The following is a 27,338-nucleotide window of genomic DNA, read 5'->3' on the forward strand; positions in this document are numbered from 1 at the left end:
TTTATATCCAAAGAGTGGCAGAAATTAAGTTAAATATTTAAGATACAGAATTTTAAAAGTTATCTTAATTCTCCTGTATATAGTTGTTTGATCTTGTCTGTAGAGCATTGTTAAAACAAGCAACTATTTCAACTGCTGTGAAGCAAAATAAACAACCACTGCAGCACGAACCAGCTAGTGATTGTTTTTGCTACTTAAATGTGATTGGGTTTCAGTTGCCCAGTGTTTATTTGGTTAATTGTAAATGTATTTCATTTTTTTTCCTAAAGTAGCATGAGTGGATATAAAAGTAAGTTCTTATACTAAACTGCCTGCAATATTAATATAAAAGCAAATTTTTAAACAATTTATTTTGCTTTTAACAGCAATAACATAGATGTCGCAATAGAAAACATTGAAAATATGCTTACTTCAGAGAATCAAGTCATTGGACCCCAATACTTCGGCTTGGCATACTTATTCAGAAAAGTAATAGAGGAGCAGTTGGAACCAGCAGTTGAAAAGAGTAAGTTAGTTGTTTGTGCTGAAGAACACACAAGCACATTTTCTCTCTAGTGAGACTAGACCAAATTTCTTTGGTAGGTGAGTTATACCACTGTTCTAATGAAAGATTTTTCTTACCTGTCATTTTTCCAGTAAGCATCATGGCAGAGAGATTGGCCAATCAGTTTGCCATTTATAAACCTGTCACTGATTTTTTCCTTCAACTTGTGGATGCAGGCAAGGTGGATGATGCCAGAGCTCTCCTACAGGTAATGACCCTCCACTCATGGAGCAGTGGGGCTCAAGGCTTGCAAGAAGTAAATTGAGAAATTACTAGACATAGGTGTGTGGTGGAATACTGGAAATTCAGTGTGGTGTGCAGCTAGCCTCTTTAAATTCAGTGTGAATCACGGTTGCAGGACAAGGACTGGATGGTAGATTTTAGGTTACTGGTTTTAAAGATGCCAGATCAAACTAGAAATGTCTTTAGAATTGAGGTAGAGGGGAGCGGCGGGCGGTGCGGGGGTAGGTATGGGGCAGCGAGTTTTGCTGAAATGATTAAAGACAAATGTTTCTGTGCAGATAGATAATGCAAAACAACAATTCCTTTGATTTTCTACTTTAATTTCTCAAATGCTCTAGATACTGTGCATCACCATGGCAACACAGTTTACAAACAAAAAGTAGGAAATGTTTGCTTTTCAAGTACAGCTTCTCACTTGAATACTCAAACATTCTCAGTGCCTTATTCAAAGTTTATTAAGAGTTGAATATGCTTTCTATTCACTTGTGTGTCACAGACACATTAAATGACAAATGCAGGTCTCTGTGGCCCGCACTCTCAGTTAAATTAGCAATCTTCAGGGAAGGAGACAACTGCATTCATGCCATTTTAACAGTACTAAATATAAAGCTACGCCAAGTGCCGACAGAACGGTGGGTGATCGCAGCTGCCACTGGCAATGTACACAAACAGGCACCGCCGGGGAGCCCCTTCCCAGCAGGTGGCAGTCAAACAGTCATCGTGATCCCGCCAACGGCTGTGTTTGTGTGGACTCCCTGTGTCAAATTGAGGCCTGGGACCAATTTCTGATCGTAAATAGTATTATATTCCCTTACATTTTTACCAGCTGTGAAAGATCTTAAGTAGTAAATAGGGAAGGTAAAACTGTACCCATGTGCTTGACCTCCAGTTTTTATTCTTAAAGTTCATCTAGTTTGACAGTAGAATCCAATCCATTTTTAAAAGGAATTCCTGAAAAACTGTCTCTGTTAACAGTTTTATAAAGGGTGAATTAGCACTGCTTCTCAGGCTCTTTTGTTGCTGGAGAAGAGAAATTCCGGTTCACTGGGAATTTTCTTGTTTTGCTTGGCTTGTTTACTTTTTTTCCTTTGTTTTTTTTTAATTTTAAGGAAAAGGCAGTTTATGATAGGGATTTCAGGACTTTTTAAATTGTTTTATCTTGCTATCTTCCGTAGTGAAAAAAAAAAAAAAGAAAAAAGGAAGATACTCATGCTTTATCTTCATATGTACATATCTAAGTACCTACTAGGGGTATAATAAGCATATACATATCTAATTATACACATGATGGTATGCAATCAGTTTTAACACATCCTTTTGATAGTTCTTTAGAAAGTGGTACTTGGTACTTCATCTACTAGCTTGTTCTCTGCCATAATCAAGGTTTTTCTTGAAGAGCACGATTGACAGCCGCCTGGGTGGGCGGCAGCAGGGATGGCGCCTGCTCCCTCAGAAAGAACTGCGTTATCTGCAGTGACCTCACCGAAGGGCTCTTGGTGGTAGCTGAGTGTTGATGCCACAGCAGAGTCTTTTCATTTACCATCTCATCACTAGACTGGGGTTTCAGATGATAAACCCTTCACCCACCCTTTACTTGCTTGTCAAACAGTAAAAGATTATTCTTGCTGTAGCGAAGAATACTTTATTCACAGATGTCAGAAACATCAGTGCATAATGTAAATGTTCTGTGTGTCCCCAAAAAGTTCTTTTTATACCATTCGTTTTAGTATTGACAGTGTTTTAAAGCTTTGAAAGAGCAGTGTTCTTTTAGAAACTTAAAAGAATGACATCTGTGATGAGTGTAAACTAAAATATTGTCTTGCCATATTTGATTTTACTATAGCATCTAAGATTGGATAGACATTTGATTTATCTGGTCTGTCATGTAAACTTTTTTTTTTAGTTTAACTTTGGTCTCTTTCTCAAGCGCTGGCTGTCTGTTGCAATGAAAGCCTTTTATAAAATAGAGAGATTGAAATCAGTCCTTTTGTATGCATAAGTGTAGGTAATTATACTTTAAAGAGAACTTGCTTTGTACATTTTAATTTTTATAAAGAAACGAACAGTTATCTCCCTGACACCTTATTAAATGTATAATTAACCTTATGATCCCTAGCTCACTTGTGAATGCTTGGCAGTATAATTGGAGAGGAATAGTGTTTCTTTTTTTCTTCTTTCTTTGCAGTCCTAAACCTTATTCTGTGGTTGTTGAAGCATTAGTTTAATTTTTCCCTTTCCTTTTTAAACAAACTTTATACTTGCAATGCCAAGGACAGCATTCACCAAAGCTTGGCATAGCTTGCACTTGTTTTCTTTTTTCTTGCCTTAAAAAATAATAGTCGACTATTAGGCCTTCCTATTGGTAATAATACACTACTGTATTATTGTGAACTTTCTTAATTGGAAATATTCAGTTTGATCCGCTTGTTTATCAGAAACCTTCACTTACTGAATAATGTTTTAATTTTTAGAGATGTGGTGCAATTGCTGAACAAACCCCGATTTTGTTGTTGTTCCTCCTTAGGAAATCTGAGAAACGAGGAAAGGTACTGTGCTTTACTTGCTTACAAATCAATGATACTGTACGTGCCTTGCTCAGAAGTATTGAATTTAACATAAAAGCCTGTTGTTTCAGAACCTTATTTGAGAATACTATAGAGATTCAAGACTTTGCTTGTCTCTACTTAGAGTCAGTTTTGTCATCTTTTAGCTGTACTGGAAATGTAAAACAAGTTCATGCAGGAATTTTCCACTTACACAGGTATGCATTGAGAGCCCCAAGAAAAGGCCCTTAAAAAAATGCCAGATTAGGCCGGGCATGGTGGCTCACACCTGTAATCCCAGCACTTTGGGAGGCCGAGGCGGGTGGATCACTTGAGGTCAGGAGTTTGAGAGTTTGAGACCAGCCTGGCCAGCATGGCTAAACCTTGTCTTTACTGAAAAAAAAAAAAAGAAATGGAAGATTAAAATTATGTTGCTTAGGTCACATTGGGACATTTAACAATGCAGAAGCACTGTCAAGGGAAATGTACACTCCAGAGTGTCTCGTAGCACGTGGCTACTTTTGAGCGTTTATCAGGTATAAACCATCAGGTAAATGAGCCACTTGGCTTTCAAATTGATATGGAGCCACAAATTAATTCTAATTTGTGCAGTTACTTTATTTACACTGTAAAAGGGGTGGGTGGGTGTGTAATAGAACCAAGTCCTTTTGAAAAAATTTTTATTATTTAAAAAAATTTCTGTGGGTACATAGTAGGTATATCACATTCTACTTTGATGTTTAACAGTAAGTATAAAATTAAATTTCTCTTAGATCGGATTTTACCTCTTGTATACCAGAAACTACATTCTTAGTTTATTTGGGTTCTTTATGAAGTTTCAAACCACATGCCAACTGTGATGCTTGTTTTATTTGAAACATTTAGGCTGTGTCCAGTTTGGGAGGTCTACGTTTTCCTTAATTTCTACACACTTCCCCTAAATATACCTACACTTTTAAAAAATTTGCTTCATTGCATCTGTGACTCATGTATTTATTTACTACAAACAACTTTTAGAAAATACTTAATTGCCCCTTCTTTCAGAGAGGCTACATTTTTATATGTGTGATTAAAAAGTATAAGGAATCTGAAAAGCACTTGTCAGTCCACATGTGGGACTGTGCCAAGTCCCTGTTGCCTTGTCCACAAGATGGGACGGGAAATGCACAGCAATATGTCTGCTTAGAACATTCCACCCAGGAGAGTTTAAAATAGAAGCAGCCCTGGGAGGATGCAGGTCCAGGTGTGGATTGACTGAATAAACATGCTATAAAAAGGAGTTAGGATTTTTAAGATGCCTGTTAACAGTGTTCCATTGTTTGACAGTAGAATAGTTAAGCCAGATTTTGCTCCTCTTGGTGAGATAGGAAGAGGGCATAAATGTTTACATATCCATCATGGATTTATCTGGCAACGTTGGAGTAGGGCGGGAAATACTCAGCAGATATTCATTACGGCATAGCAGTTCTGTATTCACTCGCTACAGGAAATAAAACCATAGCTGAGTCTGCATATTCCTGGAAGAAATAAGTAAAAATTTCAGTGAAATTCTGGCAATGCTCTTTTTTTGTATGTCAAGTGGGTGGTAACACTTCAGAATGTTTTAACTGAATTCTTTACAATTTCATCAACCAGTTGTGGCACCTAAAGATAGGGTTGTTATCTCTCTACCTTTGGGATCTCATAACTTCTTGGTATGGTCACCACTTGACAAAAGAAGCAATGTTTATCATATTCTAGAAAAATATTCATAGAAATATAAGTGGAATTGCATTAACCTGTGAAAAATACTGGTTTGTTTTAGCTGTAGATTATTGAGTCAATATCAAATGCTAATATACAAGGGACAATAGTGCATTAAATTGAATAGGCAGTTCTAATTATTGTGAAAATTTTTAATCTAGTGTTGATTTGTCAGTGTTCTAATTCACTGCTAATTTGTGGTTTTCGTAATATTACCTTTATTTAATTTTCTAGGCATCAGCTGTGAAATCTGTGTTAGAATTGATTCCTGAATTAAATGAAAAGGAAGAAGCATACAGTTCCCTCATGAAAAGCTATGGTAATATAAGTTTAATTTGACTATATTATTTATTTAAATGGCTTTATTATTTAAGTGACTATATTATGTAAATGACTTGTAGTATAGTCAACTAAGTCTTAGTCTTCAGCTCAAAGGCAGTAATCCTAAATATCAGATAATTATGATATAAATAACTCAGTTCTGGAATATGTTTTTAAACTATATATTAAGAAAAATATGAAATTATGCATATAACTTTAACATTAATAAGTATCACTGAACATCTTCCGAGCAGTCCAGGTATATTGAGTAGAATCCCAGGCTCCTGGGAAGACCTGGAAATCCTCTTGGACTCATATATCAGAAACCAGTTCAGTCTCCCCAAGGGCCTGCCACCTGAAACAAGTACACATTTGAGACTCAACTTAACCGGCCTTCTTGCTCCTTCAGTACCCTCTCTGCTTGCCTGCTACTCCTTTGAAATGACAGACCCTTGATTAAAAAGTAGCCCAAGGTTTTTACGTCCCAGTTCAAATTCTGGTCTTTTAACCAGTTTGTTCCCTGATTGCCAGACAGTCACATATGAAAGGAAACTAGTCTAAAGTTTCCTCAGTCATCAAAATAAATGTTAGCATTTCTCAATCATGATCACCTCTCCATCTGTTGCCCCCTGATTTGCTCTCTGGAGGCATGGGGTAAATAAAGAATTGCTTCATTGATTTTATCTATGGGAGGACAACAGACTCAAGAATCAGAATTAGTAAGTCAGTTCTCTTTTTCCGTCCTTATAAGGAGAACATTCTGTATTTCAAAATAGAGCTAATAGTCATAAAATTTATCAAATTTCCAGTAACTAAACACAGGCATACCTGGAAGATATGGTTCCAGACCGCCACAATAAAGCAAATACAATTAATTTTTTGGTTTCCCAGTGCATATAAAAGTTACGTTTACACCACAGTGTAGTGTATTAAGTGTGCAATAACGTTATGTTTTTAAAAAGTACATACCTTAATTTTAAAATACTTTATTGCTAAAAATAGTTAACAATCATCTGAGCCTTCAGTGAGTCATAATCTTGCTGGTAGAAGGTCTTGGCTCAATGTTATGGCTGCTGAATGATCAGGGTGATGACTGCTAAAGGTTGAGGTGTCTTAAAATAAGACAACAATAAAGTTTGCCACATCAGCTGACTTTTCCTTTCACGAAAGAGTTCTCTGTAGTATGCAATGTTGTTTGTTAGCATTTTATCTGCAATTGAACGTCTTTTCAAAATTGGAGTCAGTCTTCTCAAACCATACCATTGCTTTATTAACTAAATTTATGTGATATTCTGAATCCTTTGTTGTCATCTCGACAGTGTTCACAGCATCTTTACCAAGAGTAGATTCCTTCTCAAGAAACCACTTTCTTTGGTCATCCATAGGAAACAGCTTCTCATCATGTTAAGTTTGATCATGAGATTGCAGCAATTCAGCCACATCTTCACTCTCTACTTCTCCTTCTAGTTGTCTTGCTATTTCCACCACATCTGCAGTGATTTCCTCCACAGAAATCTTGAGACCCTCAAAGGGGTTCGTCCATGAGGGTTGAAATCAGCTTCTCCCAAACTCCTGTTAATGTTGATAATTTGACCTCCTATCAATTACAGATGTTCTTAATGGCATCTAGAATGGTGAACCCTTCCCAGAAGGTTTTCAGGTTACTTTGCCCAGATCCATCAGAAGAATCACTGTCTGTGTCAGCTATAGCCTTATGAAACATTTTTTAAATTTTATGTTTAAAACATGGAATGCTTTACACATTTGTGTGTCATCTTTGTGCAGGGGCCATGCTAATCTTCTCTGTATCATTCCAATTTCAGTATATGTGTTGCCGAAGTGAGCCCAAAATGTTTAAGACTTGAAATTCAAGATTACTCCTTGATCTATGGGCTGCAGAATGGATGTTGTATTAGGGCACCTGAGAACAACATTAATCTCCCTGTATATCTCCTTCAGAGCTCTTGGGTGACCAGGTGCATTATCACTGAGCAGTAATATTTTGAAAGGAATCTTTTTTTTCCTGAGCAGTAGGTCTGTACAGCAGGCTTTCAATACTCAGTGAACCATGTATAAACATCCATGCTGTCCTGCAGGCTTTGTTGTTCCATTGATAGAACACAGGCAGAATAAATTTAGCGTAATTCTTAAGGGCCCTAGGATTTGGGAATGATAAGTGAGCATTGGCATCAACTTTAAGTCACCAGCTGCATTAGCCATTGAAAATAGAGTCAGCCTGTCCTTTGAAGCCAGGCATTGGCTTTTCCTCTCTAGCTATGAAAGTCTTTGATGACTCTTCTAATATAAGACTGTTTTATCTACATGGAATGTCTGTCGTTTAGTGTAGCCGCCTTCATCAGTGGTCTTAGCTAGATTTTCTGGATAACCTGCTGTAGCTTCTGCATCAGCATTTGCTGCTTCACCTTGGACTTTCATGTCATGGAGATGGCTTCTTTCCTTAAACCTCATGAACCAGCCTCTGCTAGTATTAGGGCCTTGCACTGGATTAGGCTTTGGCTTTTAAGGGAATGTTGTGGCTGGTTTGATCTTCTGTCCAGACCAATAAAACTTTCTCCATGTCACTAGTAAGGCTGTGTCAGTTTCTTATCATTTGTGTGTTCGGTGAAGTAGCACTTTTAATTTCCTTCAAGGACTTTTCCTTTGCTGAATAATGTTTCACGCAAGAAGCCTTGCTGTTCCACACAAGAAGCCTAGCTTTCAGCCTATCTCGGCTTTTGACATGCCTTCCTCACTAAGCTAAGCTTAATCATTTCTCGCTTCTGATTTAAATGAGAGATGTATGACTCTTTCTTTCACTTGAACACTTAGAGGCTATAATAGGGTTTTTAGTTGGCCTAATTTCAATATTGTTGTGTCTCAGAGAATAGGGAGGCCTGAGTAGAGGAAGACGGGAGAATTACTAGTCAGCATCGCAGTCAGAACACATTTCTCAAGTTTGCCGTCTTCCATGTGTATGGTTCATAGCATCCCCCAATTACAATAGTAACATCAAAGATCACTGGTCACAGATCACCATAACAGATAAAACAATAATGAAAAAGGTTGAAATATTCCAAGAATTACGAAAATGTGACACAGAGACACAAAGTAAGCACATATTATTGGAAAAATGGCATTGATAGACTTGCTCAAGGCAGGGTTACCATAAACCTTCAATTTGTAAATAACGCAACATCTGTAAAGTGCATTAAAGCCAAGGTATGCCTGTAATGTGAAATAGTGTCAAGTGCATAAATCTGTATGTGTTACTACTAAATTAGGTAATCCATTTTGGGAGGAAGGTAGAAAATCAAGAAGTAAAGAAAGGCAAGATGCCAGAATTTTCGGAGCAGCTTCCTAGAAGATAGAGCTTGAGCCCTTAAAGGGTTCAGCTCTTCAGGGAAGGAAATAAAGGATTTACACAAGAAGTTGACTTCATGGAAACAGCAAAGATGTGTTCCAACTCCACTAAGAGCTGATGAGTCATTCACCCTCATTCCACTTTGGGAGACTCTTTGATTGCTGAACTTCTCACATCTGTCTTAGGGATTCCCCTGGTGCTGCTGGAGTTGCGGTTGACTATATCAGAGTCAGTGTAGGGCAGGGGTTTATTTGGTGCTTAGATGCTAACAATCTAATGCAAAATTAAAAAGAGTCGAATTACCAGCAGTAATTGTTAGCAGAGCCCTTACCATCTCCATGGTAAACTAAAAACTTTCCACAAATCAGCCATTAAGTAGAGAGCCAGCCAAATTTGGTTCCTAATGTATTTCATCATTCACTTAAGTGAAACTAGTGTAACTTGTTAATGTCTCCTTATAGGTTTTATTTTTGTTTTTTGAGATGGTGTCTCGCTCTTGTCACCTAGGCTGGAGTGCAGTGGCACCATCTCGGCTCACTGCAAGCTCCACCTCCCGGGTTCACACCATTGTCCTGCCTCAGCCTCCCAAGTAGCTGGGACTACAGATGCCCGCCACCACACCCGGCTAATTTTTTGTATTTTTAGTAGAGACAGGGTTTCACCGTGTTAGCCAGGATGGTCTTGATCTCCTAACCTCAGGATCCGCCCAACTCGGCCTCCCAAAGTGCTGGGAATACAGGTGTGAGCCACTGCGCCCGGCCTATAGGTTTTTTTTTTGTGTGTATCATTGTAGCTAACTATATTCTCCATATTTGTTTATTTTACAATAGAAAAATGAAAAGCTTTTTTGGTGTTGAGCTGATGATCTTGATGTTGATGTAGATTTCTACATAATTGACATGTCCCTCTCCACAGCAGTTCCTGGATTATCTTGATTACAAAGTGGTTTTAAGCCAAAGGGGATTGAATGGTGTGTATTATTTTATAACTGAGGACTTCAGTTTGTGGTCACTTGAACTATCATAGGTCTTCAAAATAATGTAATAACCTAAGTGAATGGTACCATTAATATTATTCTAAAGGCCTTTAAATGTAGCCATATTTGTCATTTTCTTCTCCTTCAAAGTGAGTGATGCTGAATGAGGGATGTAGAGAAGTGAGGGAGATGGTAGATTCTGAATGTGGCTTCTTACTGAAAGTAGTTAAGTGTTCATTTGCCATGGGATAAAGGGATCCAGCCGTCCCCGAGTGGCTAAGTGTTTGGGTGAAAAGAGTAAGATAGGTTGTCTTTATCTCTGATTAATATATTTTTTTCTTTATGTCAGTCTCAGAGAAAGATGTCACATCTGCTAAAGCACTGTATGAACATTTGACTGCAAAGAATACAAAATTGAATGATCTGTTTCTAAAGCTTTATGCATCTTTGCTGAAGAATGCTGGAGAGCCTGTCCCTTTCATTGAACCCCCTGTGAGTATTTCTTAATTAAGGGGAAAAAATACCTCTACAGATTTATGTACGCTTCATAACAATGTGTAAGAAAATAAGTTGAAGACTTAATTACATGAGGATTAGATCTCTGTGAAGAACCCTCAGGGGATGGCTTGAGGGACTGAGCAGCATGCCTTGGCTGCATCAGTCGGAGAACATAGCTCTCTGGGGCCAGTTTAAAATACAAGGTCTGTCTCAGACCTTCAGCTATAGGCATGGATTTACCAAATGTCCTTGGGGCAGTTCTCTCATCATTTCAACTTGAAATAGGATTTAATGGCCTGTAGTTCAACAGCCAAGCATATTATGTCAGTGCTAATTACTTGTTCATTTACATAAGTTGGTTTTTATTTCTTCATCTAGGAAATTTTGCCTTTTTTTTTGAGACGGAGTCTCGCTCTGTCTCCCAGGCTGGAGTGCAATGGCGCAGTCTCGGCTCACTGCAGCCTCCGCCTCCCAGGTTCAAGTGATTCTCCTGCCTCAGCCTCCCAAGTAGCTGGGATTACAGGGGCCTGCCACCATGCCTGGCACATTTTTGTATTTTTAGTAGAGATGAGGTTTCACCATGTTGGCCACGCTGGTCTTGAACTGCTGACCTCGTGATCCGCCCACCTCGGCCTCCCAAAGTGCAGGGATTACAGGCGTGAGCCACTGTGCCCGGCCTGTTTTCTTTAATAAGAGAAATCACATATGCATAATTCCTTTTTGTTGTGTCATTGAACTGAGAGTCACTACACCATGTTTATTTCAAACACCTCAGCCTTCCATACCCACACCTCCATATGTGCATGTACACACATGCTTGCACATACACACGTATACACACACACACCCTACCTCCTGCTGCTAGCTTTAACTCTGAACCCGAGGCCCTTGAACGTGTGATTTTATGAAACAAGGAAGGAGTACTGAAGCTTGAGGAGCAGCATCTTCCATGGGCCCGGCAGTCTTAGCTACCAGTTGGTAGTGTTTTACGATTTTTTAAGTTTTGTACCATCACCTCTTGCCGGTATCTCTAACTTCCCTCTTTTTTTCTCCTTAACAGGAAAGCTGTGAATTTTATGCACAGCAGCTAAGAAAATTGAAGGAAAACTCTTCCTGAAATAAGCAGGCGATACTTTGTTTTGTATATATTTGTGATTCTGTGTCTACATGTTATTTTGAAGTATCTCTGAGGGAAAAATAAATGAAAATTTTCTTTATGTACTTTATGTGTGATGCATGTTCAAAGTCTTATTGACCATAACTCTGTGCACTTGGTTATTGGACATTTTTGGAGTCTTTTCCTCTGGCAAAAATCGATAGCGTTTTCTTCAATGCTGCTGCTGTGTGAAGCCATACTTTTTCAGGATTCTTCCCCTAATTGGCTCTTTGGTTTCCCTGCTCTGTTTCATTTATTTCATTAAAATGTTATTCCTTTATTTAAGATTCGCTTATTAGTCTGCTGTTTCTCTGAAAAATTTTAGAGCTAGGTATAGTGATCGTGAACTTTCTAACGCATAATATTCTGCGATACAGCAATTCCTTACATGTGTGAAGTCCTGCATAACTTTCGAACTTTGTTAAATGTTGGCACTAGGAGTCATCAGATCTAGCCTTCATCATTTTCCAGTGAGAAGCAGAGACCCAAAGGGCCTGTCACTTGTGCATGGTCAGGGGGCTGTCTGTCATGCCTGGAGGCTCTTCGGCACACTTCCCCATCTTTCCCTTCTGCCACTGTGGCCTCAAGCACCTCTGTTCATAGAGCGTCTCTGAAATTGAGTCTTGGTCATGACTTATCCCGAAGTAGAGCGATGTGTTTCCTCTCATTGTAGTTTCAGGACTTTGTCAGTACAAGCTCTGCCCTAGGCTTGTTACTTTATACTCATATCCTGAAAAGACGTGATTTCATCTATGAAGGGGTAAAATATTGGTTTGTATTTAATTGTCTGAAATAAAAGTGATCCCTATATTGAATCTCATGCCTGTTAACATCTACACTGTAAGTAGTGACTTCAAAAAAAATTCTAAGATAGGTAGTCAAGAGAGTTTGCATTATAAAAGGTGTCTTAATATGGAATATTGACCTAACTGGAGATGAGGTAATTAATTACCGAAATGTTGAAGATGTTTTGAGAACTCTCCCCATTTTGGGGTATTCCTTGTTCATTTGAATTTGGTGACTCCCTACTCTTCCAGTTTCAGTGCCAACTTGGGTCACACTGTTCACATCAGGGGAGACCTTCCCTTGGGGACATAGGCGGGCCTCTTGCAACTTGTGCTGTTGACCTTCTGTCTTGTGGAACTATCTCTCCTGCATCTGCTACCTGCCCGCGGATGGTGTGAGAGGGAGGGTTGATGGCGGGAAGCCAGGAAGTAGATGTCATCATGGTATTAGCCAGGCTTTTACTTCAACTCTTTTTATGGCGTTAGATTTAAGGAAGCGGGGGTGTGGCCAACGTTGAGTCTTGGCCCAGTGGACATAGTGCTGCTTTCCCTTGAGCACTGCCCAGGTGCAGGACCTGCACATGTTACAGGTTTGCCAAAAGCCTCTTTTTTTTTTTTTTTTTTTGAGATAGAGTCTTGCTCTGTTGCTTAAGCCAGAGTGCAGTGGCACAATCTCAGCTCACTGCAACCTCCGCCTCCTGGGTTCAAGTGATTCTCGTGCCTCAGCCTCCCACGTAGCTGGGATTACAGGCTTGCACCACCATGCTCAGCTGATTTTTGTATGGTAAAGACAGAGTTTCACCATGTTGGCCAGGTTGGTCTCGAACTCCTGGCCTCAAGTGATCGTCCCCCTGCCCTCGCTTCAGCCTCCCAAATTGCTGGGATTACAGGTGTGAGCCACCACGCCTGGCCAAGAGCCTCACTCCTGTCTTTAGTGATTGCACTGAAGCAGGCCTCATTTTTTGCAGTCATGCTAACCACGAGTTAGTCAACATTCACTAATTGACATTCATTAAAATAGGTCTCCAAGGTGAGGCATAACGTTGGGGTGTAATCTGGATTTCACAGTCATCTTTGGGGAAACTGAAAGTACTATCTCATTTGCATGAAGTGACTCCACACTGGCCCTGTATATGGACTCTGGTAAAATGTGAGTGTGGTACAGAGGAAATAGGTAAGACCCCCTTATCTAGCCCTCTCAACAGCAGCGGGGGGGCGGGGGGGGGTGTTACAAAGGACTAGCTATTCAAATATCTTTTGTATTGTATTGGTTCCCCTATTGAATATAAATATTTAAAGTATAATAACTATACTGTAGGTGGGCTTGAGTGTTCTAAATATCTAATAGCTAAATTGAAATACGTAGAAATATAGAGTAAACAAAATTTAGCAGCTTTCTGTAATACATTTACACTCAAATTACAAGCAGCTAATTCTAAAAAGATGTCACTGTAAACTGTTGAGAACTATAGTATTTTATATATAATTATATGTTCGTGTATTTGAACCCAATATAATTTTAACTGAAATGCTTTGAATAAAGTATACTATAAATATCTGTGGGCTGCTGCTGCTTTTTTTTTTCTTTTTTAAACAGTCTCACTCTGTTGCCCGGCCTGCAGAGCAGTGGCGTGATCACGGCTCACTGCAGTCTTGACCTCCCAGGCTCAGGTGATCCTCCCACCTCAGACTCCCAAGTAACTGAGACTACAGGTGCATGCCACCACGGCCAGCTAATTTTTTGTATTATTTTGAAGAAACGGGGTTTTGTCCAGTTGCCCAGGCTGGTCTTGAACTCCTGGGCTCAAGCAGTTTGCCCACCTTGGCCTCCCAAAACGTTGGGATTACAGGCACGAGGCCCTGCACCCAACTAGCACCTTCATTTTTATCTTATCAAATGTTTGCACAAGTGCTTTAAGCCATTTCAAAAGACTTCAGTTTTAGAATTATAAATTAAAACTTAGGCAGGGACCTCTGTTATGGCTAGAATTTCCTTGTTAAATGGCCTATAGGTTGTTTGTAGACAACTGACAAAAGTCAGTGCTTATCTGTTTTAAGGACAAGCAGATAATTTGAGACTTCTGTGGGACAAAGTTGGCAAAAATTAGAAGGTAGAGCTTGGGTGTGTGGTAAATTGACACCTAAAATGAAGGAGGTTCTATCTGTGTCAGAGCATTTTACATCCCCATAGATGGCTGGGGCCCACCCACCTCACGGACAGGCTGCCTTCAGCACCTGCACCCTTTTTCGAGAATGCTGAGATCACCGTCAGTGTCACCTCTGCCTCTTGGGCCCCTCACCCAGCATATTGTTCCCTTTCCAGGGCTTCCACAGCTGTTTGAGCAGAGAAGGTATCACACATACTATCTTCCACACAGATTCTGAACTCCACAGGGACCAGTTCTTGGTCTCGTTGTGTGTCCCCAGACCTAGCATAATCCTGTCACAGCAAATCAAGCCGTCTGTAGTCAGTTCTGTGGGTTCTAAACACTGCACCTACTACTATGGGTCAGGCAGCCCTTTTGCAATGAGAATTCACTGTGAGAAACCTAGGGTCACAGCAGTGAATTTGCCCAGAATCAACTTGTTAAGTTGCATGGCTAGGACTCTGACTAAAATCATTTACTTCCTATGAATAGGAAATGGAAGCAGTCCGGTTTAAAGTCAGTTAAAAGTCAAATTGGAATTGAAACTGTAAGAATATTCTAATTAAAAAAAAAACAAAAAAAACCCTCACATTCACATTAATACAAGTGCTCCCAGTTTCCAGCCACCTTACACAGTAAGCCTATTTTCTTCCACTTAATTGAAGATCCAGTGCCTGGCATAATCGCTGAGTTTACGAGTTCCAGTAAATTATTAAGCAAGCTTTGTATTGCAAATTGTTCTCAGGACAATTTCTTTCTCAAGTCTGCAATGTGTGTACTCTGCACACTTTTTCTCATGTCCTTGAGCATAATTTTCATTTAATATTTGTCTTTCTGATGAACCAATATTTGTAGAATTTCTATAACCGAAAGCAACATTCCTGAAGGAGGGCCGAACTAATAGCTGCAGGGAGTACAAAATCACGGTAATTTATTGCTTTGCTGTTGTACAATCATGCATGGGAGTGTTTCCATTAGAAATGTATCCTGCTTTCAGGCCCGCGGACTTTACAAAGCCCACATTATGCAGCCTTAGTACAAATAAAGAAAAGCTGCATTAGCAAATCAAAAATAGACACTTATCTTTTTCTTTGCTGCATGGAGAAAAAAAAAATCAGGTCCAGGTAAAGCAAAAGTATTCAACCAGCTTCAGTCTTCCTGCCCTTGCACAGTTGTTTGGACAATGGTTGGCTGTTGACCTCTATCCTCAGAGAGTTCTCTAAAGTAGCATCTTGTTTTTTATTTATTTATTTATTTTGAGATGGAGTCGCGCTCTGTTGTCCAGGCTAGAGTGCAATGGCGCTATCTAGGTTCACTGCAACCTCCACCTCCTGGGTTCAAGCTATTCTCATGTTTCAGCCTCGAGAGTAGCTGGGATTACAGGCGCCCACCACCGCACCCAGCTAATTTTTGTATTTTTAGTAGAGACGTGTTGTTGCCATGTTGGTCAGGTTGGTCTTGAACTCCTGACCTAAAGTGCTGGGATTACAGGTGTGAGCCACCGTAAAGTAGTGTCTTCAACCCAGGTCTGGATGTGCCCTTGCTGTGACATTCCCATTATTTACTTGTTTTTGTTGTTTTCTCCCTGAGGAGGTGAGCTCTTCCAGCACTCTGCAGACCTGCCAATTAGCAGAGCTTGGCATGATAGGCACCGGATAGGCACCACTGAATGAGTCAATCAATGGGCAGACCACCATGTCCTTCCCCCTTTCCAAGTCGTGTTCCTTCTGAGATGGATGATTTGTGTGCTTTGGAGGATCTCCTCCACATGGTGGTCTTCTTACAGGATTTCTAGTCAACTCTGTAGCTCAGAGTTAGGACACTAGGGATTGAGGCCCAAGGAGTCCTTCAAAACCCAAGTGCCTACCTAAAAATATTTTCAAGTTTACTGTCAGGAAGAGGAGGCCTGTGAAAATCAGACAAACTCAAGCTGATTCCAAGCACAGTGCAGGGCTTCTGTGCAGTAGTGGAATAATGGAATCAACACAAATAAAGCTTTTCTTTTCTCTCTCTTTTTTTTTTTTGAGATGGAGTTTCGCTCTTGTTGCCCAGGCTGGAGTGCAGTGGTGTGTTCTTGGCTCACTGCAACTTCCATCTCCTGGGTTCAAGTGATTCTCCTGCCTCAGCCTCCCAAGTAGGTGGGATTACAGACATGTGCCACCACACTCGGCTAATTTTGTATTTTTAGTAGATATGGGGTTCCACCATGTTGGCCAGGGTGGTCTTGAACTCCTGACCTCAGGTGATTCACCCACCTTGGCCTCCCAAAGTGCTGGGATTACAGGCATGAGCCACCACGTTGTTTTTTTGTTTTGTTTTGTTTTGAGATAGAGTGTTGCTCTGTTGCCCAGGCTGGAGTGCAGTAGCGTGATTTTGGCTCACTGCAACTTCCGCCTCCCAGGTTCCAGTGATTCTGCTGCCTCAGCCTCCTGAGTAGCTGGGACTACAGGCACTTGCCACTGTGCCTGGCTAATTTTGTAGTTGGGATAGAGATGGTGTTTCACTATGCTGCCCAGGCTGGTGTTGAACTCCTGACCTCAAGTGATCCACCCACCTCAGCCTTCCAAAGTGCTGGGATTACAGTCATGAGCCTCTGCACCCAGCCGAAAGAGCTTTATTTTTAGCATGGGTCAGTAGAGCTTATTAGCAGTTTGGGGAAACAAGAATATTTTCCATTTTAAAGAGACGAGACAATCATACAAATGATGTGAGCACCATTACATAGAAAGCAGAGAAGTGTTTTTGAGTTGGTATGTGTTTAAAAATCTCAACCCACTGCTTAAACATTGTTTTAATTATTAGCTGCTAACACCACATGTGCTGCTGTTCCTAGTGCACCAGCAGAAAATGGGCTATGCTCCATCTGCCTGCCTGCCTACCCTGCTGAAGCTGCCTCAGGCAGAGCTCATGTGATAAAGACAGGGGATGTTGCTCTGTACCCAGGCCACTTTAAATCAAGAACAAATCATTATCAAGTACGAATGACAGATGACTTGAAATCCGAATTGTCTAGTGCAGACTATTCGCAAATAAGGATGTCTGTTGTCTCTCAGGTGTGAGCATTGGATATATTTTGCAAACAAGCAAAGGCCAACCAACAAAATATTTCATCACTTTCCCCGCATTCCAGTCCCTTGCACACTTCCTCAGGGCCTGTTTGGTGCTCCAGACCCCAAGGCCAGTTGGGCCAAAGGAACGTGGTTTGTATGCTGTGCTAAGCCACTATGAGGAACCCCTGGTCCCAGGTCTGTTAACACTTGGATTTGACATAGATTTAAACATTTCTGTTGCTAGTTGTTTAATTTGGGATCATGACAAGAGTTGAAGTAGAAGAAAACAAAAGCAAATGTGAGATCTACCTCTGTAGACTGGTTTAACCCAGGGCAAGATTACATCTTATATACTATTTATAGGAACAAGAGCAGATTTTTTTTTTTTAAATCAGGAAATATTTGAGCCAATATTGGTGATTATTTTCTGTTTAATTAAAATTCCCCACCAATAGCATAACTTGAAATTGGAGGGCTTAAAATGCAAATTTGAAAACATTTACCAATGCTCTGCAAACTACGGCTTCAGGTCAAATCTAGCAACCTGCCTGTTTTTGTAAATAATATTTTCTTAGAAGACAGCCACACTGGCTGTACATTACTGTAGTCTACAGCTGCTCTCACACTGTAACAGCAGAGTTAAGTAATTGCAGCAGAGCCTATATGGCCCACAAAGTCCCAAATATTTACTGTCTGCCCTCTTAACAGGAAAACTTTGCAAGCCATGCTTTCAATACTGACAAATCTCTACCCTTTCGCAATGCAGGGCAGGGCTTGCTGAATGGCATGCATGCCTCGAGAGCCTTGGTTTTTGTTTGTTTGTTTGAGACAGATTCTCGCTCTGTCGCCAGGCTCAATCTCGGCTCACTGCAACCTCTGCCTCCCGGATTCAAGCGATTCTCCTGCCTCAACCTCCCAAGTAGCTGGGACTACAGGCACGTACTACCATGCCCAGCTAATTTTTGTATTTTTAGTAGAGACAGGGTTTTGCCATGTTGGCCAGAATGGTCTCGATCTCCTGACCTCGTGATCTGCCCTCCGCGGCCTCCCAAAGTGCTGGGTTAACAGGCGTGAGCCACCGCGCCCGGGAGAGCCTTGGTTCTTTGTTTTCCTGGCCTCACAATGCCTTGAAGAGCATTTTAAACAAAACAGACCCATGGGATCAGAATCTCTGGGCAATGGGTCCACATTGGCTTTTGTTAAAGCTCCAGCATGGGCAACTAGGGTGGAGAACCACCGCTGTAGAAAAAACACAAATAAATGGCAGCTGCTATAGTTTCTCCATCTCTCCTGCCTCTGCACTGTGCCCTTTTCCCCTTCAGACCGGCATACAGAGCCACTGAGTTACCAAAACCCATTGCAGACCGAATGGTGAACTCACAAAGTCAGGTGATGTATCTTAGTGGCTGTCAATCACTGCACATTAGAATTACCTGGGGAGTTAAGGCAAGCTACCAATGTTGTCTTCATCCTTCCCCCTTCTTCATTCAGGCCTAACGCCATTAGGGGACCACAGTGACAGGGAGGTGGGGGGAAGCTGTGGTGGGCCAGGGGAGGGTGAGGAAGACAGCTGCAGACTCAGGGAAAGCTGGACATGAGAGTTAGAGCCTGAGCAGGGTAGGCAGGATGTCCATACAGGGGAAGGCGTGGCAGTGTAGATGGGAGATCACTTACATGCAGGTGGTTAATCAAATGAGTAAATAACCTAAGGGTAATATGGAAGCCAGGTTTCTCACAATTAGAGAAGAGGGAAGAACCGAGGATCAACTCTGTGATGCTGGATTGGAATTGGATGTTATCAGAGTAAACTCATGTGTAGTTAGGTATGTATGTACGCGCACGCACGCATGCACACACACACACACACACACTCCCTAACTCTGTTCACTGAGACAGCCTGGGAGCAGAGATATTCCAAAAGCAATGAGCATACTTATCACCAAAACCTTGGCTTCTAAATACCATTTTCCACTAAGAGGAACCCAGATTCCTGGAGAAACATCGGATTCCAGGGCTGGGATAGGAAAATACAAGATGAACCTGTGACGCTGGGTGCGGTGGATCACACCTGTAATCCCAACACTTTGGGAGGCCGAAGCAGGCGGATCACTTGAGGCCTAGAGTTCACAACCAGTCTGGCCAATATGGTGAAACACTGTCTTTACTAAAAATACAAAAATTAGCCAGGTGTGGTGGTGGGCACTGTTAATCCCAACTATTTGGGAGGCTGAGGCAAGGCAATTGCTTGAACCTGGGAGGCAGAGGTTGCAGTGAGCCGAGATCACGCCACTGTACTCCAGCCTGAGCCACAGAATGAGATTCTGTCTCAAAAAAAAAAAAAAAAAAAAAAAAAAGAGCCTGAAACTCTTGGTTGTTTCAGCCCTCAAAGGATGATGAGGACATATCAAAAGGATGCAGAAGCCAGCTTGACGGGGTTCCCACTGGCCAAATCAGGGACAAGCTGAGCATCAGAATTAATCACAATAGTAAAGGGTTGTAAGGATACAATGGGAAACCACAAGTTTACATCAATCAAAATTTTAAAATGAATAAATGGAAAGTTTACAATTTACATAGTTTCAAAGTACCCACTTACAAAATGCTTATTAATTATAAAGGGAGGGAAAATAGTAACTTGGCTGTGGAGAAGCCTAGCAGACACCCCTTTAATCAAGTGATCAAAGTGAATGTTGTTGATATGGGACAAGTTGAAATCACATGCCTCCTGATAGGATGCACTGGGCAGAACACAACATAACTTCTGTGATATTCCTGCCCAAAGTGTGGGACCTGAGCCTAATCATGAAAATACATCCGATAAGCCCAAATTGAGAGACAGCCTTTAAAATTAAGTATCAAGGTCACGAAAGTGAAGGAAAGTTGACGAACTGTTCCTAAACTGAAAGAGACCAAAGAGACTTGAGAACTAGATCCAAGGCTTGATTCTGATCTAGATCCCCTTGCTATGGAGGACATGATAGGAACTCCCAGTGAATCTCAAGAATGGGGTCTGCAGGTTGGATGGTGGCAACATGACCGTGCAAGCATCCTGAGTGTTGCAAGTGCTTTGGAAAACGGCAGCATGCTTGAATGTGCACAGATCACCAAGGGGTCTTCTTAAGACACAGACTCTGACTCATTGAGCCTGGGTGGGGCCTGAGGCTCATGGGACCTATCCAATCAGCTCCAGCTGTGCCCATTCTGCTGGCCCAGGGATGGTACTTGGAGTAGCAAGGCTCCAGTGAACCTATGAAGAGTATTTCCTATTTGCCTCCCAAACACCCACCTTCCCCTTCTTTTGATTTTAAACTCTAATTTTCCTTTGGGAACATCCTCTGCTGCCCTCTGTGCACCTGTTTTGGGTCAGATAGTCCCCAACACTCAGGCACGAAGTGTGCAACCTGGGCCTCTGCCACCCCATCCTCTGGCCACTGTGAAAGGTTCAAGGCTGGTCCTGAAACCCAGGCAGGGTCAGTGTATTAATCTGCTCTCACACTGCTATGAAGAAATACCCAAGACTGGGTAATTTATAAAGAAAAGAGGTTTAACTGACTCACAGTTCAGCACGGCTGGGGCAGCCTCAGGAAACTTACAGTCATGGTGGAAGGTTCCTCTTCACAGGATAGCGGGAGAGAGAATGAGAGCCAAGCAAAGAGGGAAGCCCCTTATAAAACCATCAGATCTCATGAGAACTCACTCACTCTCAGGAGAACAGCATCAGAGAAACCACCCCTATGATTCAATTATCTCCATCTGGTCCCGCCCTTGACACGTGGGGATTATTACAATTCAAGGTGAGATTTGGGTGAGGATGCAGAGCCAAACCATATCAGTTAGTGAAATGCAACTCTAAGAAGCCTGGCTGAGTTAACAGCCTCTACAGATCCCATTTGTCTTCTGGAGCCTTCCTAAATTCCTAAGGCTTACAGCGGCTCAGGCCTTGCCTTCTGCCCTCTAACTCCAAAGGCCTCAAAGGCTTTTCTGATCCCCATATGACTCCACCACAAAGTATCCATGTGCCCTTAGGAAAATGAATTTTTGCTTCAGTTTTCACACCTATAAAATGGGATACCACTTACCTCAAAGGATTGTCCACCTAAAGTGTTTTGCACAGGACCTGCCACAGAGTAGATGCTCAATAAATTTTTAATTGTTCACGTTGGCTTTTGGAGCCCATGACCCCACACAAAAAGAAGGGATGGCATCTTGCTGGTACATCTTAAGTCACTTTCTGTATTGATGGTGGCTCATCACGGAGTGTGGGGCCCCTGGAAGATGAAGCCAAATCTGCTAGCTACTGTTATTGTTCCCTCCAGGTTCCAACAATTCCTGCACAGTCTAGCTACTCAATTCATTCCTAGCTTGCTCCCATCCTATATCGAGTTACCTATATAAATGCATATCAAAAGGAAATAAATTAGCAACGTTGTAGGTGCCACCGAGTGCAGGTTTTCTCACTCCCAGTCATCGCAGTCTCCTGCCAGTGAGCAGAAATCCCTTTCGACTGTCTTTATTCTACTGCCATCCTGTGGCTGGTCTGTGCCACTGCAGCACGATGGGCCGGATGTAGCTGAGCATCTGTAGGGTCATTGTCCTCACTGTCACCAGGAAGGGGCTCCTGAGGAGGGAGTGCAGTTGAAAGGTCTGCTCAGGTCCCCCACCAGCAGGCAGACGTCTGGTGTGAATCACCAGTCTTGACTTGGTTTCTGTTTGATGAACCTTAAGGACACGTAGTACAGGACCATGAAGCCACCGCTGAGGCCGATGACGATGAGGTAGATGGCGTAGAGAGGGTACGAGTTCAGCTCCATGGCACTGAGAATCTGGAGACACAGACATGCAGTGGGCTCATTAGGAGGATGGGCAGCCGGACGTCCAATAATTTAGAACCCGAGGCCTTCCCCGCTTACTTTATCTCCTGAGACCGTGATGGTGAGGTTCCCTAGAGGCATTTTATAAGTTCTTCTGCTGAGCTGAATCTTCATCAGCCCTTCAAAACACCACCGCAGGAAGGACACTTTGGAAATCCACGCGGGCACTGGAGACAGACAGCCGCGTTACTCACAGGTGTCCCTCATATTCTCACGGTTTCCCCATATTCGCATAGTCTCCCCCGTATTCACGCAGTCTCCCCATATTCCCATGGTCTCCCCATATTCGCACAATCTCCCCATATTCCCACGGTATCCCACATATTCACACAGTCTCCCCATATTCCCACGGTCTCCCCATATTCCCATGGTCTCCCCATATTCGCACAGTCTCCCCATATTCCCATGGTCTCCCTATATTCTTGCAGTCTTCCCATATTCTCACCGTCTCCCCATATTCCCATGGTCTCCTCCTATTCTCACCGTCTCCCCGTATTCCCACGATCTCCTTTATATCGACACAGTCTCCCCCGTATTCAGTCTCCCCATATTCCCATGGTCTCCCACATATTCACACAGTCTCCCCATATTCCCACGGTCTCCCCATATTCCCACGGTCTCCCACATATTCACACGGTCTCCCCATATTCCCACGGTCTCCCACATATTCCCACGGTCTCTCCCATATTCCCACGGTCTCCCCATATTCGCACAGTCTCCCCATATTCCCACGGTCTCCCACATATTCCCACGGTCTCCACATATTCCCACGGTCTCCCCATATTCCCATGGTCTCCCACATATTCACACGGTCTCCCCATATTCCCACGGTCTCCCCATATTCCCACAGTCTCCCCATATTCCCACGGTCTCCCACATATTCACACAGTCTCCCCATATTCCCATGGTCTCCCCATATTCGCACAGTCTCCCCATATTCCCATGGTCTCCCTATATTCTTGCAGTCTTCCCATATTCTCACCGTCTCCCCATATTCCCATGGTCTCCTCCTATTCTCACCATCTCCCCGTATTCCCACGATCTCCTTTATATCGACACAGTCTCCCCCGTATTCAGTCTCCCCATATTCCCATGGTCTCCCACATATTCACACAGTCTCCCCATATTCCCACGGTCTCCCCATATTCCCACGGTCTCCCACATATTCCCACGGTCTCCCCCATATTCCCACGGTCTCCCCATATTCGCACAGTCTCCCCATATTCCCACGGTCTCCCCATATTCCCACGGTCTCCCACATATTCCCACGGTCTCCCCATATTCCCACGGTCTCCCACATATTCCCACGGTCTCCCCCATATTCCCACGGTCTCCCCATATTCCCATGGTCTCCCCATATTCCCATGGTCTCCCACATATTCACACGGTCTCCCCATATTCCCACGGTCTCCCCATATTCCCACAGTCTCCCCATATTCCCACGGTCTCCCACATATTCACACAGTCTCCCCATATTCCCATGGTCTCCCCATATTCACACGGTCTCCCCATATTCCCATGGTCTCCCTATATTCTTGCAGTCTTCCCATATTCTCACCATCTCTCCATATTCCCATGGTCTCCTCCTATTCTCACCGTCTCCCCGTATTCCCATGATCTCCTTTATATCGACACAGTCTCCCCCGTATTCAGTCTCCCCATATTCCCATGGTCTCCCACATATTCACACAGTCTCCCCATATTCCCACGGTCTCCCCATATTCCCACGGTCTCCCACATATTCCCACGGTCTCCCCCATATTCCCACGGTCTCCCCATATTCCCACGGTCTCCCACATATTCACACGGTCTCCCCATATTCCCACGGTCTCCCCATATTCCCACGGTCTCCCCATATTCGCACAGTCTCCCCATATTCCCACGGTCTCCACATATTCACACGGTCTCCCCATATTCCCACGGTCTCCCCATATTCTCACCGTCTCCCCATATTCCCATGGTCTCCCCATATTCTCACCATCTCCCCGTATTCCCACGATCTCCTTTATATCGACACAGTCTCCCCCGTATTCAGTCTCCCCATATTCGCACGGTCTCCCCACATTCACACAGTCTCTCTTCCCCGCACAAGGGCACATCCCACTCTCTGAGACAGGGCCATGGTGGCTCTGGCCCAAGTTCTCTGATGAGCAAGGAGGGGAGAGAGACCAAGAGGCAAAAGGGCAGAGGGGTTGCTGGGGACATGGACTGGGGCCGAGGGAGCTGAGAGGCCATGGGGTCACCCACACATTTGATCTATAGCAAGTCTCGAGAGGGATTTGATGAGGCATCCCTGCACGTGCTCAGCTTCATGGACTGTGCGGGCTGAGGAGACTCAGCGGCCCCACACCAGAGACGATGGAGCCTGTGCCCTGATCCTATGGAGGTGGCATGGTATGGGGAGGGGAAGGAGGCAATGAGCCCTGCCTGGGTGCATCAGGAAAGCCCTGGCAGAAGAGAAGCCCCATGGAAGGTGGGCATGACATTCCCAGAGACGATAGCTGGGCAGGCTCAGAGGTGAGAGGGTGGGGTGTGCTGGGGCTTCAGAAAGCTGGGGAGGCCGCAGGGATTGAGCAGCCCTGGGAGGATTTGAACAAAGAGGGGCATGGGTTTGCACCTTGGAAAGCTCACTCTGCATGGCTGAGTTGACAGGGATGTGGAGGGGCCCAGGTTACAGAGATCAGGCTATGGCAGTGGCCCAGGCTCAAACAATGGTGGCCAGGGATGGGGACACAGCCAAGCAGACATTTCAGAGAAACAGGAGGCAGAATCGACCTGGCTCACAGGTGCATGTGGAGAGGGAGGGAGAGAGTCAAGGGCGACTTCTGGATATCAGCTGTGGGATAGGAGGAGGTGCATCCGGAATCTCTAATGGAATCATTCCTTTGGCCTCCAGGGCAGTGGGAAAAGGCCTCTGCTTCCAAAAGGGCCAGCCTCAAGTTGGATCTAAGTGATAAGTGTCCATCTCCAGATGAAAGCAGGCTTCATCCAGCCACATGAGTCCTAACAAAGCTGGCCCAGGACCAGGGGGCCGGCCTTACCTGTCCACAGGCTGCTAAAGTTTATCATGAAGCCCCCAGTGAGGTAGAAAGAGTTGTAGAGGGCGTTGCTGAAGAAGGAGGCCATGTGGAAGGTGGGGAGCAGGGCTGCGGCGGCCAGGGCCATAATCCTGCAACAGAAGACCACCAGCCACACCAGCAGGAAGTGCAGCAGGAAGGGCTGGAGGCCCAACCTCAGGTTGGCCAGCCAGTAGGTGGGCATCCCGTAGATGATGATGTAGGCACAGTGCTCCGGAAGCTCCCCGAGGATCTGCAAAGAACAGCCCTTGCAAGGATATGAAGCCAGCACCTTCACTGCCATTATTATAAACGTTTAAAAGTAGCAGTGCCCCCAGATGGCAACCTTCCCTCCTGGTGATGATGAGGCTGTGGCAGGAGGGTGTGCTGGGACCCAGGAGCATGAGCTCAGTGCTGGCATCCCCCTTGCAGATGCCAAGTACTCCCTCTAGGGCAGTTCAGCCTGTTTCCCCCAGGGCAGCAATGGGCACCTGCTGTCCTAAGACCTGGTTTCAAGTCCCTACTCCCCCTGACCAGATCAAGTAGCTGTGTGGCCTTGGAGAGCCACGTAGCCTCTCTGAACCTCTGCTTCCTGGAAACACCTGCCTGGCCTGCTGGGGGGCCACAGTGAGGCTCTGAAGAGGTAAAATACAATGAGGACTTCTTTTTTTTAGATTCCTTCTGACCAGAAAACTATCATTCCTGGTCCACAGTCCTAGTGTTTTGGTAAATGTTTAAAATAAAAGTTCAAGTCTCTGAAACTCCCTTAGAAAATGTGGCATCTGGTGGCATCTGTGACTTCACATGACCCACGGCCCCATGGTTCAGGAAAGCCTTCCTTGTAGCAATGTTTTCTCCACACTTACCCCCACCCTGGTGGGTGGGGGGGCACTTGCTCTCAACCCTGCCCAGTCACCTTGGCAAAGAAATATGGACCAGTGGTGTACAGCCCATCTTCCAGTTCATAGTAAAGCATTGCCCTCTCCGAGTAACCTAAAAAATAAGGGAAAGGAAAAGAGAATGAAAAAGTAGAATAAACCTACAGTGTTTCTGTTTTGGAGACTCTCTTAATACAATTCAAAGTAGTTATCATATTGCCCAAGTCTCTTATGTTTTTTTAAAAAATAGGCACAGTAAAGCCATCCTAATTTAGATGTTTGATGAGGCTCTTCAGATTTTGCAAGTCTGTAGCTCGTGTTCTGCTGTCAAATATAAATCCTGCTAGGATAGGAACAGCTAAGACTGAAAGTAATTTACTTTCATTTGCATGCTAATATTAACATGCAAACTTTAAAAACATTATTGTCTTGTATATCACAATCACAATGAGATCAAACCCGCTCCCCAGGAGCTCAGAGGAACACAGCTTGGAGGTGGCTGAGGTCCTGCCTGGCCATGCCAGTGGGCCACACTCACATTTGGAGATGACATCCAGAATGACATTGAAAGGGATGAGAGCGCCGATCATGAACAAGAGGGCGGCTGTATCCATGAAGGAGAGCTGGACGCTCCCGTGGCCAAAATACAGGAAGCCGATGGTCAGCGACATCAGACAGGCCTCCGCCCCGTGGATGAGGAGGGTGGGCAGGTCTCGGAAGTCGTTGGAAATCTGACGACTTAAAAACCAAAAGGAAGAGATGTTCAGGCAACAGCATACACCAGCCCTGTGACCTTGGGAATGTCACAGTCTCTGTAAGCCTCGTTTTTCTCCTATGCAAAATGGGGATGGTAATACCTGCCTCATAGAGTGGCTCTGAGGATTAAATCAGAAAACTAATGACAGCATCTGTTCCACAGTAGGTATTCAATAAATGATTGTTACTTTTATCATGAATGTATCAGCTTGGCAATGTTACTCAAAGAAATGATCCTGAGGAAAAAATCAATTATGTCCATAAAGATGTATGGACAGGCTGGGCGTGGTGGCTCACGCTTGTAATCCCAGCATTTTGGGAGGCTGAGGCAGGTGGATCGCTTGACCCAGGCGATCGAGACCAGCCTGGCCAACGTGAAGAAACTCCATCTCTACTAAAACACACACAAA

The 27,338-nt window shown here is 43.5% G+C and overlaps 2 protein-coding genes and 1 non-coding gene across 5 annotated transcripts in view; 1 reads left to right on the top strand and 2 right to left on the bottom strand.

Annotated features, from left to right (window-relative positions):
• The window catches only part of LRPPRC (leucine rich pentatricopeptide repeat containing), a 110,165-nt gene extending 98,495 nt beyond the window's left edge, over window positions 1-11,670 (top strand). For both annotated transcript variants that reach the window (XM_054474408.2, XM_054474407.2), the window contains 6 exons: window positions 366-505; window positions 637-752; window positions 3,259-3,333; window positions 5,308-5,392; window positions 10,081-10,223; window positions 11,290-11,670. In XM_054474408.2, coding sequence (XP_054330383.1) covers window positions 366-505; window positions 637-752; window positions 3,259-3,333; window positions 5,308-5,392; window positions 10,081-10,223; window positions 11,290-11,346 — 616 coding nt within the window. In that variant the 3' untranslated portion in view covers window positions 11,347-11,670. The remainder of the gene's footprint in view (window positions 1-365; window positions 506-636; window positions 753-3,258; window positions 3,334-5,307; window positions 5,393-10,080; window positions 10,224-11,289) is intronic.
• LOC129030903 (U6 spliceosomal RNA) lies at window positions 7,135-7,241 on the bottom strand. Its single transcript, XR_008500802.1, has one exon. It is a non-coding gene; the product is annotated as a U6 spliceosomal RNA (small nuclear RNA).
• Window positions 11,671-20,162: 8,492 nt separating the features above from the next.
• ABCG8 (ATP binding cassette subfamily G member 8) overlaps window positions 20,163-27,338 on the bottom strand; it is a 44,677-nt gene continuing 37,501 nt past the window's right edge. For both annotated transcript variants that reach the window (XM_054475587.2, XM_054475586.2), the window contains exons 9-13: window positions 26,711-26,910; window positions 26,211-26,287; window positions 25,280-25,547; window positions 22,278-22,405; window positions 20,163-22,190 (exon numbers count right to left, since the gene is read on the bottom strand). In XM_054475587.2, the coding sequence (XP_054331562.1) occupies window positions 22,053-22,190; window positions 22,278-22,405; window positions 25,280-25,547; window positions 26,211-26,287; window positions 26,711-26,910 (811 nt within the window). In that variant the 3' untranslated portion in view covers window positions 20,163-22,052. The remainder of the gene's footprint in view (window positions 22,191-22,277; window positions 22,406-25,279; window positions 25,548-26,210; window positions 26,288-26,710; window positions 26,911-27,338) is intronic.

Source organism: Pongo pygmaeus, chromosome 12, assembly GCF_028885625.2.
Source record: "Pongo pygmaeus isolate AG05252 chromosome 12, NHGRI_mPonPyg2-v2.0_pri, whole genome shotgun sequence".
Taxonomy (NCBI): Eukaryota; Metazoa; Chordata; class Mammalia; order Primates; family Hominidae; genus Pongo; species Pongo pygmaeus.